At 37.2% G+C, this 17,044-nt stretch overlaps 1 protein-coding gene across 1 annotated transcript in view; it reads left to right on the forward strand.

The window, feature by feature from the left end:
• Window positions 1-3,255: 3,255 nt before the first annotated feature.
• The window catches only part of LOC114136738 (solute carrier family 23 member 2), a 74,017-nt gene continuing 60,228 nt past the window's right edge, over window positions 3,256-17,044 (forward strand). The window contains exons 1-2 of the mRNA XM_028004966.1: window positions 3,256-3,738; window positions 13,495-13,641. Of these exons, the coding sequence (XP_027860767.1) occupies window positions 3,685-3,738; window positions 13,495-13,641 (201 nt within the window). The 5' untranslated portion in view covers window positions 3,256-3,684. The remainder of the gene's footprint in view (window positions 3,739-13,494; window positions 13,642-17,044) is intronic.

Here is a 17,044-nt window from a genome sequence, read left to right on the forward strand (position 1 = left end):
AACAGACACTTTGTTGAAATTGTAAAGTTCCACTTTGAAGTCAGCTCCCACAGTTGTGCTCCATAGACCCAAATACAGCTAGAGTAAAAGAGGCTCTAGTGTCAAATCCTCAATAAAGACCTCGGCTAAGCTTGTTCTTTGTGCTGAAGATATAAGTAACTAAAGATACAAATGAAGTGCACAGCCAAGGAACACATTCATTGCTCACAAAGGTATCTCAGATATTCGTTTTTATGTCAAGCTGAATTTATAGACTCAAGATGCTTTTCAGTTGTCTCTACTGGGTTCACTGTGACTTCAGCAGTGGATGATGCCAAACGGCCCAATGAGTCTCACCAGGCAACTTGGAACAACATGGTTTGCATTACAAGCTGCATTTCAGTTGACCATATAATTACGCAGTTGGACATTTTGAAAATAAATTTGCTCAATGGAAACATGCCAATTTTGAAAAAAAAAATAAAAAGTTCAATGAAATGTTTTGGCATGAGGATTATATATATATGAAAGACAATGCAATTTTCTGGATAATTTCTTCTTAAATGCAACACAGACTGTGTGCAAAATATAATTACAGACTTTTTAGCCTTTGAGCCTTTTAGAAGCAAGTAGGGCACTTAAAGCTGCAGAATGTAACTTTTATAAAAAAATATATGTTTTTTTTACACATTTGTTAAAATGTTTCCATTTCATGTAATCTGTGAAATGATCCAGCTCCTCCACTGCCACCCTGAGCTTCTATTACCGTCTGATGAAATGCATGGCTCTCGACCAAAAACAATCAGAGCCAGGAGGAGGGTCTTAACGCTGCCAATCAATGCTGTTGAATGTGCTGATGGCAGAGAAACAACTTACCATTACAGAAAACTGTTCATCCACTGTCATACTAATTAGCCTTAGCATGCACTACAGACCCTGCTATCAAGAAGAAGCTGTAGTCTAGCACAGGGAAGTAGGGATGGGGAGGCGGGATGAGCAGCACACACAGAGGATGATTAACAACACTAAGACCTGCCTCCAGACTCTGGTTGGTTTTTTCCAGTTAGCACTGGGACAAGGCACAGGATTTTTTTTAATTCACATTTTATCTGTCTCATATGTCACGACATAGTGACAGTTTCAACAACTATGTAAAAAAATATGTGTAAAAGTTACGTACTGCAGCTTTAATTCTAACTGAAAATACAAGACAGAGTATTACAACATGATGAGGTCGCTAAGTTCCCTGTAAAAAGCACTACTGAACCACCTACTGTACTACTCCCACATTACGGCTAATTTACGTTACAGAAGCACATGCTGGTCACTTGTGCACATCTGGATCACAAGTTTCTGCGTGAAAGCTATTTCTCTGAGGTATCACAAGGATTAAGGCAACCTCAACCTTAAGGAAGCATAAACTTTGATCTTCAGTCGCACGTATAGCCAAACCTAACGAGACCCCAGCACTTTGCTACATTTAGAGTAATTATTCTTCAAATTGAAATAGCACAGTTGCATTTGATTTGTCTTGTATATTGGTCACAACACCACTGTGTGTCCTGTGTGAAGGTATTTGAGGTACAACCAATCAATTTGATAGTGATGTCACAGGAAGAACTGGGCAGAAATATGAATCATGGCCATGAGTTTCCTCATGTGGGCATTGATAATTCAGTGATAATTTGTGATTCTACTACTTTTCCCTGTGCTGACGCATAGAATTAGCATAGAGTCACACTGCGGTAGTCATGGCAAATTATTAGCAAGTAGATAAACCAATCCCTGCTCTGCTTTAACTTCAGAATACCGATTGGAACTTTTACATAAATCAAATCAAGCTTAAGGTATCATTCCAATAAAACTGAACTTTAAAAGAAAACATTTACAGCTTGGGAAAAAATTAGGAAACCACTTAAAATGATCCGTTTCTCTTACTTTACTTTTTAGAGGTATATGTTTGAGTAAAATGAACATTGTTGTTTTATTCCACGAACTACTGACAACATGTCTCCAAAATTACAAGCAAAGATTTTGTATTCTTTTGCAGAAATAGAGAAATGGTGAAAATAACAAAAAAGACAGTGCTGTCAGATCTCAAATAATGCAAAGAAAACAAGTTCATATTCATTTAGAAACAATAACAACTGTTTTAACTCAGGAAGAGATAAGAAGTCAACATTTGGTGGAATAACCATGAGGCCTTAAAACAACAACAAAAAAACTTGTATAGCTTAAAAAATTGTAATATTACTTCCACTTGATTTGAATAAAGTATGTTTGAACTGAACTGAACTGAACTGAACTGAACTGTCCATGCACCACCATCTCTCCAACAGTAAGGCGGCCGTCTCCTCCATCATTTTCATCATATCTCGACCTCCTTAGTCCCATCCTGGGTTTCTTCAGTAAACCCGAAAGAACAAGTCAAGTTTATTAGTACAGTTCAGCACCAAGGCAGCTCAAAGTGCTTAACATCATAAAAACATCATACAGTCATTGATTATGAAACAAGCAATAAATATTACATTTTGTCAAATGCCATCATCATAATCATCAATTAAATACACATCAATTATGTTGATCAGTGTTCCAGCTGTTATTAATCAAAGGAAGTCCTAAACAGGCGAGTTTTTAACCCTGACTTAAAGGAATTCAGTGTTTCGACTGTTTTGCAGTTTTCTGGAAGTTTATTTCAGAATTGTTTGAGCTCATTCTCTTGTATCAATAAACTGTTCAAACTTATTTTTACTGACAGTAGTCTTGCCTATATTTGTTGCCTCCAACTAAACCAACTTGACTTACGTTCAAAAGTTTATGCTGTTGAATGGAAAAGTCATTTGTCGATATCTAAACCGCTCTTTTGTTTATTTTTGTGGTATTTTATATATTCCTTTCCATAGATTCACACTAAAGACCAACTTCAAACAGTTTCCTAAACCAATGCTAACAATACTTACAAAGCATGATTTTTTTGTCATGACAATTAATCTCGATAGAGCAAACATAGTTTGTAAAAGGACAAAATAGAAGATCCAATATTTTCTTGTTTCATTGAACAATGTTATTCTAAATTTAATGCAACAATTTATATAAAAAAACTCTGGCTTTATACAGATTAACTCAGTTTTGTAAGGAATTAAATGCAACATATATGACTATATGTCAGTTACAGCATAAGACATAACATATGTCTTATGCTGTCATGGGTGCCATGACAATCATTCAGTTGTCATGGCACCCAACTGAAAGATTGGGTGCCATGAGAAGATAAACCACTATGTAGTGTCCACTTGTAAAGAGAAACTCTGGGATTCTCCAAATTACACTTATGGCATAAATATTCTCACTCAAGACCTGCATAGAAGTGGATAAGTCTCACAAATTCATGCGACAAATCGTCTTATACCCTTGTTAGATCCATCGTCACACATCAGCAGACACATGACTGCGCGTCAAAGTAGCCGAAGCTTTCATTTGCTCACGAGCACAGCGAGGAACATTTCAGAGAGCGGGAGAGTAAGTTACAAAATACCAGAGCCACACTCGTTTTGAATGTGGCACTATGATCCTCTGGTGACGTGTGGCTGGTGTTCACGGGATCCTTCTTCCCTTCTGCAGTCAGTTGAGAGCTTTAATCCCGTCCGGTATTGTCACTGAGGGCCAACAGAAGAAACGACACTCTGTCTTACCTCTGTTACCAGAATGCATCCGACTAAAGAAGAGAATATTGAGATGGGATTCGATCCTGCGTTTGGGGTAAGTAAAATGTCGTCTGGATTCTCTTTAAAAGTTTTACCGGTGCTTTGCAACTAGAAACTTTAAGTTCGAATGACATCATAACATTGCTAATCAGGATTTCTTTCTTTTACATTTAATTTTAGTTATTTCTTTAATACAATGGACAGAGGGGTAAAATAAGTACAGAGCGGAGTAAAGGCTAAAAGTAAGCCACAGTGGAATGCAGTGACTAAAGCATAAATGAGTTTCACCAAGCACGAGAATATTTTAGTGGAATTGATTTTAATGCCTTCAAAACAAATGGGTAGACAGTTTTTTTTTTCAACCTAGATGCCAGATTTAAAGTATTAAAGAGCTAAAACATGAACCCCCAAACTAGACAGTAATAAATACAGCTGGACGTACAGAAAAGAGTGAACATTATTTTTGTCACAGTGACCTAAATCTGTTTACACTCACATTATGGAAACTTTTCCTCCTTATGAGGACTAACAATTGTTAGGGTTATGCCGCAGGGTTGGATGTAGGTCAGAATATGGAACAGTTATTATGAATAAGCAGAAAGGAACTTTGAATAAAATCATTTTCAGTCAGTTTCATGGCCTCCATGGCGACATGAACCCCACTGTGAGTGTGGGAATGGAGCAAAACAGACTGCATAGGGTGCACAAGTGTTCACAGCTGAGTCAGAGCTTGATATTTTTCCTTTTTTTTTTTCCTTCCCTCAAAAAACTTTTTAAGTACTTCAGATCACAGGGAACATAAATGCTAGCACGCAGATGTGTGGACATGGCAGGCGGTCAACGTGTGCACACACAGCAGCACGAGGTCTTATTATCTGCATCCTCGTATCCATACCAACTGACAGTCATTGTAAAGCAGAACGTTAGGCTTCCAAATGCCGAGTTAGTGGTTAGACAAGACAAAATGAGCCAATGCAAAAATACCGGGTTGGTTGGAACCGAACAAAATGTTACTAATTTTTCACTGAGAATTAAAAGTCTCTAATCTGATGCCTGGTTCACAAGGCAAGATTTCATTTATTTATTCATTTATTTCAAACAGGTTTTTAAAAACAAAGAAAACAGCTAACCAGTAAGACAAGAGAAAACATATGGATACTTAACTGAGAGCAAAAATAATTAGCGTACCACCACTTTTCTGTTTGAAAAGAAGTAGAAAGAAGTGAACACTTATTTAATCTCATCCCTTATCTCAATTTAATGAAATATATTGCTTACCAGAAATTTGTACTTAAAAACAAATTATGGTACTTGTATAACTTGTATAACAAGCATAAACTTGTATAACCTGTTCAATTTACTGTGCTAATTTATGTACATAAAACAAAATTAACACAAATTGACTCTCATTACAGGACAAGAAGACTGACTGACCTGTAATGGTAGTAGTTATAATGACAATTGTAAATAATAGCCAGACACACAGTGTCAGAATAATTTAAAATTGAAGGCTGATTTTCAAGACCTGAGATCCATCGTTTTGATTGCCAAAAAGGAGAAATTGTGACAAAAAAAATCTTATTTTTCAGAAACACAAAAAAGGTTTTTTAGTGGTGAACCAGCTCTTTTGGCTTTGATCATTCAAAAATATTTTCCATTTAGATCAAGAGATGAAGAGGAAAATTGCTCTTTTCTAAAAGGAGCAATTTTACATCATCAATTTTTTACATCATTGTGTAAAAATGATGTCTTCTCTTTCCCTTTGTCATTGGTAAAATTATAATAATTTATAAAAGTGGTGGAGCTTTCTTCAAAGCTTTAGCAAATCTTGAGAACAGTAATATTAGCACTATGAAAAAAACTTAAGTGAATCAATTAAAAAAAGTCAAGTCAAGTTCTCCAGAGTCCTGACTGAAGCAGAGACACATCTGAAGGTTGCAGGACTCCTGATTAATTTAGTCATCAGTTATTCAATGAATTATCCTGATAATTAATTGATCAATTTTTCATTTAAGATTCTTTTCAAGATTTTTCATTTAAGCCTGTTTTATACAATATTAGAAATATGATAAAAGATGCAAATAAACTATTCTATTTCTTTTTTAGAAACAAAAATATCCTTTGCATTGCCTAAATCACAGCAGCAGCAGCATTCCTTTAGTGAATCTGAACCAGGTGAAGCTAAAACTGCCTCTTGAGGAGTTTTCAGTAGAATATACAACGGCTTGCAAAAGTATTCATACCCCTTGGAACTTTTCCATATTTTGTCAAACTGCAGCCACAAACATCCATATGTTTTGCTGGATTTTTAGATGATAGACCAACACAAAGTGGTATACTGATGTGATCTAGAAAGAAAATTGCACGCGATTCGAAACATTTTTAACAAATAAAAAGCTGAAAAACGCAAAAACATTTGACCCCCTTTTCTGAGGGCAACCAGTTGCCTTCAGAAGTTGCCTGATGACTGAATCACTGAATAAATCCCACCTGTGTTGTAACCCAGTCTCAGTACAAAGGTGGCTGAATACTTTTGCGCACCGCACTTTTGAGGTTTTTATTTGCACAAAAGCTTTTGCATCATCATCTTCCGTCTGGATCACAACCGTTTACAGTTTCAATGAAATATATTTGTGATTGTAATATGACAAAATATGGAAAAGTCCAGGGGGTAGGAATACTTTTCCAGCTGCTGTATTTAGAGACAAAGAGGTATAATAGTAAATTCTAAATGTACATATTCTTAGTACAGTTTTGGCTTAATTACTGATCTGATGGCATTTGTCTGTCAGTAAATTGTCTTGTTTCAGTCTGTACGCTCGAATTAACAATTACGGTAATTGAATACTAAATTACTTGACGATTAGTTCAATAGTCAACGCATCGCGATCGTTGAAATACTCGTCCAGATATTTCTACCGTGACAAACAGTGATACTGACGCGCCACTGACGTCGGATCACTTTTTTTCAGTAACGAGTAATCTAAAGCGTTACTATTTCAAATCCAGTAATGAGATTAAAGCTACTTATCCAAATCACTATGTGTTACTGTTTCCTTTTGGAATTTAATTTTATGACCGCCGTTCCTTCGCTACTAAATAGTTAATTATTAATAAATAATTATAATTATTAACATTAAGATAGGTGTCACAAATCTGTGCAGCGGGACATCTGAGTTGTGGAGCCGCAGGAGGAGCGCTGTGCGCTGCGCTCTGACAGTAAACAGGGGCATAAAGCAAAACCTGGGGAGGCATATTCTAAATTCATATTTATAGTTTTCCAGACAATAGTGGAACACACAAGAACATGCAAAAATTACTAAAGTTTTTTTTTGTCTATCATAACCATTAAACAATCTCCCATACAGCTCTACCTTATAAATAGAAGCAGCTTTCAGCATCTATGCACCACAAATTTGGAACAAACTTCCAGAAAACTGTAAAACAGCTGAAACACTGACTTCCTTTAAATCTCGACCAAAAACCCACCTGTTTAGGATTGTATTTGAAACTTAATCAATTACAAATCTTTTGATGGAACCTGACTTAATGTCGTGTTTTGATTGTTGATTCTATGTTGCTTTGTGTTTCTGTGTTTGATATGATGGAAAGCACTTTGAAATGCCTTGCTGCTGAAATGTGCTACACAAATAACATTTGATTTGATAAGTGGAGACATATTGTTGATGTTACTATTATGAAATACTGTAACTTGCAATTAAGTATTGGCAAAGATCAATATAAGATGGCAGAGGGTTGTTGTCAGCAACTGCTGACAGTAACTAAAAAAGTTACTTTTAATGCAAGTTAGTTACTTTCCAAATCCAGTAATCAGTAATCAAACTAAGTTACTTTTTTCAAGGAGTAATCAGTAATCCGATAAAAGTTACTTTTTCAAAGTAACTATGCCATCACTGGTGACTTACCATTTTAGCAGTAGAGGAAAATGGTCTCTCAAGGTATCAAGCGAATCTCGAGGATGCGTTTTATTTTTGTAGAAAGATTTGGCATTAGTGTGCTGCTGCTAAAACGCTCTAAAAATTAGTCTGCAGAGTTCATGACAAGCAGAGCTACAAGTACAAGTAGTAATAATTACTGTTCAAGACACTAAAAACTGTCAATTGTAAAAATGGACAGAGCGGACATTTGATAACTTATTTAATGAGCAGCTACTTCATCCCAACCCCTCTGCTGGGTTCATAGGTCAGCTTTATTAGGCAGCGGAAGTGGTTGTGTGTTCAGCTCGGCACACACAGATGTTACATAAGGATCTCTACCACGACTGATTCATTCACAACGAGCCTAAAGTATTGATAATTCACAACAGCTATAACACTACAACTAAATAAAATAATGAAAAATGATGCTTACAGTGCTGGTTCTGATCCTTCATCTAAAATCACAGCCACCTTTTCTCTCCTAACCTTCTTTGTTTATGAGTAAATTAAATGACCATTTGAAAAGCAATGGCTTGCTTTAACTCTCGCCAATAACGCAACAAATACGTGCGTAGCTGCGTCAGTGCCGTCAGGTGGCCAGTAGATGGAAGCAAACGCTTTCACATGCGACCTCCAGAGCCATCTTGTCTTTAGTTAAATACCTGCTGAGAAACTGTTTTAAAGTAAAAACAGAGAGAAAATGCAGAACACGTTGCATTTCTGCTCGTCTCACTGGTTTAAATCACGCGTGTGACTCGAGTAACGGTGAGCTATGAAACATTCAGCCACACGGATGCTTTAATCTGACACGCCCCTCTTATTTATTACCAAATCAAAAAGCTTTTTCCACAGAGAAATGATCGGTGAATTCTTTAGTGAGTTGATTTTCAGCACAGAATGTCCTAATGCATTTACAGCAAACCTTGAAACGTAACAAATAATGATAAAAGAAAGGCTTCCTGTCATCAACGCTTTTCTCTCTCCGCCATTTTCCTGTTTCCTGTCCCTATAAAACAGCCGCAACGGAGTTTCACAGCCTTTAGGAGGCCAATTCAAAATTCATCGAAGGGTTTGCATAAAAACCTTGTTTTTATGCTTATTTCCATGCCAAAACGTATGTTTGGTGGTTTGTCAGGAGTCAGACACAAAGCAGAAGAACTTTTCAATGAACATCTTCCACACAGACAGTCACAGCAACGCAAGTTAGCTTAAAAATGACTATTTTCTGAAGATGGAAAATGTTGTTTTTTTTAAAATAAAAATTACCTTATAATTACCTGAAATAGAAAATAAAATTTTAGCCTATCAATTCTAATTAAAAGCTAATGCTATCACGTCCTCTGCCCCATGCAAAGTAGCTGTGTTTTCATTACAAATGTGCACAAATCTTTGTCTATATTCTGCTCGTGTAAAAAAACAAACACATCTTTGCAATTCTGTTGTTTCCATTAAATAACAAAAACGAAATTAAAATAACACATCGATAAGATTCTTCATGCAATAAGTCACTAAAAATCATGACAGCAACTGATGTAACATGAGCTATACTGTATATTCATACTTCAACCATGAATTATGAGTATCATTTTAATTTTTTCGGCGGTTGGAGCAACATGGGAGCCGCTGCATATGCTGTGATTTAAGGGGAAATTATAATCTGTGGTTTTACTGAAGAGCTGCGGACTCAACACGTTTTAATGGCACACAACTTTTCATGAACTGTGTGATGCTGTGAGAGCTCTGGTGGAAAATAACAAAAACAATCCATCATCCTCCTGCCACTTTCTGTCGTCTTCTTTGTGGTTTTCATCAGTAGGAACATCCGGCTATTGATCACGTGACTAGTGCGATGCTTAAAAAAGTGTTTCTATTGCAGTTTTGTGTAAAACATCTATTCTGATACCACAAAAAAAAATCCACCTTATCCCATCGCAAGAACGTTTTATCAACAAAAAATTGTTTTTTTCTTTAATTGTCATACCATTGAGCGAATGTATTTTTCTTACTTTCAGTTTGCGCAATTTTTTGGTTAAAGGAAATGCAGATAAAGTTGTCATGATTTCAGTTCCACCTTGATTCTTTTTGCTGATCTTCTGCTGATTTGCTCATTGTGCTCCATATTTAAACACCTTCTCTTCACCTGCTCAGTGTGAGATTGTATGATGCCTTCAAGCCCTGGTTCATGAGCCGACACTTTACTGGCCCTGCTTGACTCACACCATTGCTTTTTGCTTTGACCTTACTGGTGTAACAGTAGAGGTTTTGAGCTTCCATTGCTGAACCTTGCCTGACTTTGACCTCGTTTCAAGCCTTTTCTATTCTGGATATTTTTCCTCCCTTGCCGGAGACCCTCCTGTGCATGACCCTGGACAGTTTATGAACCGTGAATGATTGGCTATTGGACGTAATTATCTCTGCTCTCAGTGAACATCTCTGAGGCCCTGAAGGCCAGTCTTTCACAGATCCCCCAGCCCCGCAGAAGCTGGATTCTTGGACCCTGTAAATCCCTGATTCCTGGTAAATCTCCTTTTTGTTTTCCCTGTGTCCTGGTTCTCATCCAGTCATGTCACTCATCTTTGTTTTTTGTATGCCGGGACCACTTCAATGCCATCCCGCTGTGTTTTGTAATAAATGTTTTGGAATATTTCCTGTTATGATGGTCTACAGTACAGCAATTGTACTCTCTGTCTCTGCTTCAGCTAACAATTAGTTTGTTTTTGCTATTTTACCCATGATGTCACGTTTTCTTTTACAAAAGCCCTCAATTCTTTAAGAATTGTCAGACTTACCTCTTTGTTGTCCTCCATACAGTTAGCTATATGCCTTACAAAGACCATAAGCACTTAAATTTGGCCATTCTGCATTCTGCCCTGGTGAGCTTACTCTAGGATAAAAAAATGCCTGAGGGGCGTTCAGAGGATGACAGGGGGCGCTGATGGAAATTTTTACTAAAGGGGGTCGCTGGAATTTCTTTGGGGGGCGTTTGCTCGAAGGTAAACTTTACACCTTAAATGCACAACAACAGTGGCGGAGCTAGATTTTTAAAGTTGTGGGGGTCAAGGGGGGCCAGGGCTATCTTGAGGGGGGCAGGGGGTGTGTGGCAAAAATGAGAATGTGTGTGTATATATATATACATCTATATAAAGATCCATCTATATGCATGTATACACATCTATATGTATGTGTGTGTGTGTATTTCACGGCTCTGATCATTCACGGTTCATAAACTGTCCAGGGTCATATATATATATATATATATATATATATATATATTCATTCTCTTAAAGGCAGCACATAGCTGAGAGAAACACTGAAGAGAAGAAGAGTTATGATTCATATAGTTGCAGTTATAGCCATGTTTTAATGCTGCAGAGCACAGTTTTGCAAATAGTTCAAAGGTTAAACTGGCATCGTTGTACATCTTTTATCTGGTCACTTTGTGCAATATTTAACAACTAACATCAGAAAATGACACAGAAGAAGAATATTTCTTGCCACTCTGATTGGCTGCTGTCTACCAATTTTAACTTGAATGTCCATCCATCCATTCATTTCTGGTAGACGCCTGTAAAAATGATTTTTATTCACGTTGCTGTTTTGTTCTCTGGGAAATGATTGAGCCTGGGATGTTTTTAAGCAGCACTGGACTTTAAATGTGCACTATTATGTAAAATCAACTTTTTTCGTTTTACATCATGTAATTAGGTTATTCCCTCATCAAAAACGCACCTGGAGTGTTGCAGTGATTCTTCCATGCATATTTTAGAACTCTTTTCATATCCTATGGCAACCATTCAGCTGTGCAAAGTTGAGCGCCGCCTTTGAGACTCAGCCTGCAGGACCTGCTGCTTCCGAGCCTCTGCCTCACATGGCGGGGGAGTCGCAGGGGGAGCCACAGGGAGAGCCTCCCCTGCGACTCCCATTCATTCGCAGGGGAGATTGAGTTGGAAGTCTCCTCTGCGACTTCCAACTCAGCTCCTTCAGACTAGCCGGCAGCAATTAGAGGTGGTGGGACTGCACATCTGCCGATCTCATTATACGAGCTCCCTCTCAGCTCCGTCTCATGGGAACAACCATGCTTGTAAAAACGACATTAAAGGGTTAACAGAGGAGCCATGTTGTGATGACTTCCTCAAGGCAAAGTTTCAGAAAGAGCAGGAGAGACAGAGGCCCGATTTCAAAGCGTTAAATTAGGAAGGAAAAACTGAAGTTAACATAGTTACTCGATTGCACTATAAAATGGCACTATTTGTCTGGAATATGTAAAATATTCCCCCTTTAAAACAAAACAAAAAATAATTGGATGTAATATGAAAATGTATGTTCAAATTGAGAGCAGGTTTTGTCTGATATTTCTTACAAGCTGCATCTGATTCCAATGGCTCTCCAGACGGTTTACTCCAGGAATGCTAACAGAAATTGCATATGGGGTTGGTTACCATTGGCAGCTTGGTTGGGTTGAAGATGTGAGATAATGATATGCAGGAGAAGCAGGAAGAGGTGAAGAAGTTTTTTCCCATTACTCTTGACTGCTTCACTGAAAGCTCACGCAATCCAAAGTGTTTCTGAAATGATTTTCTAAGAAGTTTGAGAAAATCTGTCTTTTTCTGATTTTAGAAGAGCAATCCGACCTTCTCTCCATTTTCTCATGTTTCAACAAAAGAAAAACTCACAGTTTTCCCATCACTGTTGGGTCTGTGTCTGATCAGAGGCACGAAACTCTGAAAAGTCCAAACCTCCAGTACAGAGGGGAGGACTGTCAGCCTGGACTGTTTGCTCTTTTCAGAATGGTGGGCTCTTTGATTTCGATACAGTGGAGGAGCATTGAGCATCCTTACTCATGTATTTCAGCCCTTGTCTTTCTAAGTGATTTCTTAAATCTGCCAGTCTGGAAATAATCAGTCTATGTAAGATATTACAATTTGTTTAATAACTTGAAACAACTACATAGGAGTAAAATCAGCAAAAACAAAACAAAACACAACAAACAAGAAAACAGGAAACATGTAAGGGGAGCTGAATTCATCCTCCTCATTTGTGGTTAAGATGTGAGGCAGTAAAGTTTGTGAGAAACACGGTTTCTGTCGGCCTCCGAACGTTTGGCATCAACTGTCACAACACACAGTCTGGTAGAGCTGAAAAAAGCCTTTCAAAAGCCTTAAAGAACAATGTTATTAGCCAAGTAGAACAACTAGTTTTGCTGCAAAACCTGTAAAATAAAACCTCAAAACAGCAAAAACATCATCCCAGCTTCTTTGAGCAAAAGCTGGGTTCATCTAACCTTCGTTCTTTTGGGTTAGATCAAGCCCACAACAACCTCCTGTGTGTTCAGGGAGTTTTTAACCCCGTTTATTTACTTTTTTATTTTATTTTATTTTTTACTTGACTTGGCTGAAAATAATATCCCGTTTCCACATGCAGATAGAAAACGTAAGTTCCAAAAAATATTTATAGAACAAATGCTTTTTGCCAATCAGTACTTTCACTTTCCAGGAATAATCTGCATATCTGCGTACAAGCATTTAATGAATGGAAAATGATTCAGCGAAAGCAAACAAAAAGACAAACTTTATTGTCATTCAGTTGAGCATTTAAAATGTCAAGCGAACATCAAGCAAATTTTTGTTGTTGATAATAAAATGAATAATTAACATTAAGAACAAAAACTATAAAAAGAAAACCGCTTAGTGAATATTGGAATGTGATAACTGCATCTACTTGCCCATTTCTCCTCCTCTGTTTTTACTGTTGAGACTAAACCAGTTGAGACTAAAGCAGGATTCAAGACAGTCACGGTTATTTTCTTGCTTTGGAAAAAGGCTTAGACTGGATTTGATCGCCTGTTTACCTTTTTGTTCCGGCTGTGTTTCAAGGGCAGCGACGAACAGCCACAGCTAACCGACACCGTGGAGCCACACACCGATGAGCCTCTCGGACCGACGGTAGACGAAGGTGTCGACTTGGTTTACGCTCTGAACGACAGGCCACCCTGGTACCTTTGCATTCTCCTTGGCTTTCAGGTAAATGAATACCAGCTTATCAGTTTAAGATGAAACAACATATAAAATTAACATGAGTTCCCATAGTGGGTTGTATTCATTTGGTAAAGGGTAAGATATCCTGTATTGCGCTTTATCAAGTTCAGAGAACCCCAAAGCGCTTCGCGCTGCATTCAGCCGTTCGGATTGTGGCACAGCTTCATTGGGTCAGTCTGTCTGAGGTGAGGCTGCCAAGCACCAATGTCCAACATTTTTTCCTTTCAGTTGTGACATGTTGTTCCTTGCATGTATGGCCTCATTAAAATCACCCAACTACATCTTAATGAAATCAATACCTGAGCTTTGAGTTGGCCCAAGTCATTTCATAGTTCTTAGCCAGTCTCTGTCTGTTGGTATGTTTTGGATCAGTGTCATGTTGCAAAGATTAGTTTTGCTTCAGTTATTTGCTTTTTTCTTTTCATATACATACGTCTCATATTTTTCTCAAATACCCTCAGAAACACGTCGTAATGGTGGATTATATTATCTATATCTGCAAGTTCTGCTGCAGCAAAATTTTATACTTCTTGATTTGTAAGAGATTTTTGTTTTCTTGGAATTTAGTTTATAATAATTTCATCGTCTACATTTTTGCGGCAGATCTCCGTCTGAATTTTATTTTACTTTTTTCTAGAAAGCAGAGATTTCCTCCTTTAAACTTGTGAATTCTCTTCCATTCTTACAGTAGCGATAGTCCGTGTCGTGTGTTGACATTTTAGGATCGGTAAGCTTGGTTAGAAGGCCAGACATTCATAACTTTGATAGTTGTTATGGATGTCATTCAATTGTCTGATTTGAAATAATGTTGATGTGTCTTTAAATCCATTACTACACTCAAAAGCTGCTACAATCCAGACAGACGGCCCTTTTGATCACAGTAGAATTTCTATATAAATGTGTTCTTTGATTTATTTTTTCTTCTATTAATAATTTTTGTTAATAGAAAGAATATATATATGCATTCTAAATTATTAGAACATAATTTAGAATTATGTTCTAATAATTTAGAATGCATATATACAGTATATATACAGTACAGACCAAACGTTTGGACACAACTGTGTGTCCAAACTTTTGGTCTGTACTCAATACAGACCAAATGTTTGGACACACCTTCTCATTGAATTCAATGAGAAGGTGTGTCCAAACTTTTGGCCTGTGCTGTATATATATATGCATTCTAAATTATTAGAACATAATTCTAAATTGTGTTCTAATAATTTAGAATGCATATATATATTCTATTTTGCATTATATATATATATTTGCATTTACTTATGTGGGTTTATCTTTATGGGTTTTCTCCATTGTTTTGCTCAAAATCAGTTCAGGTTCCATAGACAGACATAACAGAGTGCATATAAAATAAGTCATCAGTAGATCTACTCAACTAATGATGTACTGATGATTTATATCACCAGTCATCCACGATGGCTCATGAAAAAGACAGTCATGACTTTTCTCATCGTGGATAGACGATGAGAAAAGTCCGACATTACATAGAAGCAGTAGATTATCTAGTTTTTCTTCTGGCTCTTCTTGCAAACTAATAATTCTGCAGGTTTTTATTCTTCTGAATAGAATTAGATATGCATTCCTGTGGTGTTGTACACCCACAGCATTCTTTCTGTTGTGCTGTTTAAAATCAATCAGCAAACACTTTCTTTTTTTCTGAGCAGTCTCACTGAACCGACTCCAGCATGTCTGTGTGTTTACCACATTAGATAAAGTTCTCATGTGAAACCCTGATGGGTTTAATGCAAGCACAAGACAGCTACTGTGACAATGCTGTTTTGGTTTTTCATTTTTTTGAATTCTTAAAACACATTCCAGACATGTAGTATTCAGTGCATTATTTTTTTTTTCTGTATGTATTAACTTTATCAAAAGTCTGCCAAATCTAGGATTGGTGACGAAGATTTGTTTCAAAGTATTTCCATATATCAAAACATACACAAAAAATCGGAGTAAGGGCGTGCCGTGGTGGCGTAGCGGTTAGCGCGACCCATATTTGGAGGCCTTCAGTCCTCGACGCGGCCATCGCGGGTTCGACTCCCGGACCCGGCGATATTTGCCGCATGTCTTCCCCCCTCTCCTTTCCAGTTTTCTGTCAGCCTACTGTCATATAAGGGACACTAGAGCCCACAAAAGACCCCTGGAGGGGTGAAAAAAAAAATCGGAGTAAAGGTCAAATGATGTTAAAGGTTAATTTGTTATGTCAGAAGGATACGACTAAGGTATTGTGACGTGCTTGTGCTTACACAAGGAAATCAAAGGACCAGCGGGTCATGAGTTTGTTTTAGAGGTAAACAACCATGACATTTGAATCATGCCGTAAAACTAGTTAAAGGAGGCACAGCCAAATGGATAAACATTGGTCATGAATCAGCGATTAGATATTTTTAGAGCTTAATCATTTCAGCTTTGGCCCTCCGCAAGGCCCCCAGATGAACCACAGATGAGGATGTACTAGTGATAGAAACAATTCTCATATCCTCTTAGCTCTTAGCTTTTCCTTATTTTGTCATGTTACAACTACAAAATAAGTACAATTTTACGTGATATGAATTTTACATATTAGGAGAACATAACTATTTCCATATGACTAATAAGGAATTTAGTCATAAGGGAATATAAATTGTAATGGATATAAATTGTAAAATTTATATCCAATTTTTCAAAATATATTATTGTTTCTGTTTCTGATGTCAGTCAGATGGTGAATTACATAGTGATTATGAATTTGAATATTGCACCTATTTGTGTAAATATAGATGTGATGCTTATTAGGTCTCCTGGGCATTTAAGGTATGAAAAAGGCTGTTCAATCTTGAAATTGAGTAAAAATATACATTTCTGAACAACCATCTTTTTTTTTAATCATTACAGTGTGTCAAATATAGCTAAATATTGCAAAATGCTGTTGACATCAGTGTTTGTAAACCTTTAACCACCAATAAACCTTTAAAGGGCCAGTATTATGTATTTTAAAGGCACTATCAAGTAACTATCTTCAGTTATTAAATAATGCTAGGTCCATCCATCCATCCATCCATAATGCTATGTATGTCAAATAATTAATTTAATGCCTTGAGCCTTAGTTTAAAAACTCCTAGTCTTTCTGAAACTCAGCCTTCAGGAAGTCATCACAACATGGCTCCTCTATCGACCCTTTAGCAACGTTTTTACCAGCGTTTCACTGAGAAGTTGCTCCTATAATGAGCTCAGCAGATGTGCAGTTCCACCAGATGTTTGCCAATTGCTCCTGGCTAGTCTGAAGGAGCTGAGTGGTGGAGTTGTGGGAGAGGGCTACTCTGTAATGTGGGAGACTAAAGGATTTCTCAAAAATGCACTAAAGAATCACATCTATACTCCCGGTTTGGTT

Source organism: Xiphophorus couchianus, chromosome 2 (genome assembly GCF_001444195.1).
Source record: "Xiphophorus couchianus chromosome 2, X_couchianus-1.0, whole genome shotgun sequence".
NCBI classification, from domain to species: Eukaryota; Metazoa; Chordata; class Actinopteri; order Cyprinodontiformes; family Poeciliidae; genus Xiphophorus; species Xiphophorus couchianus.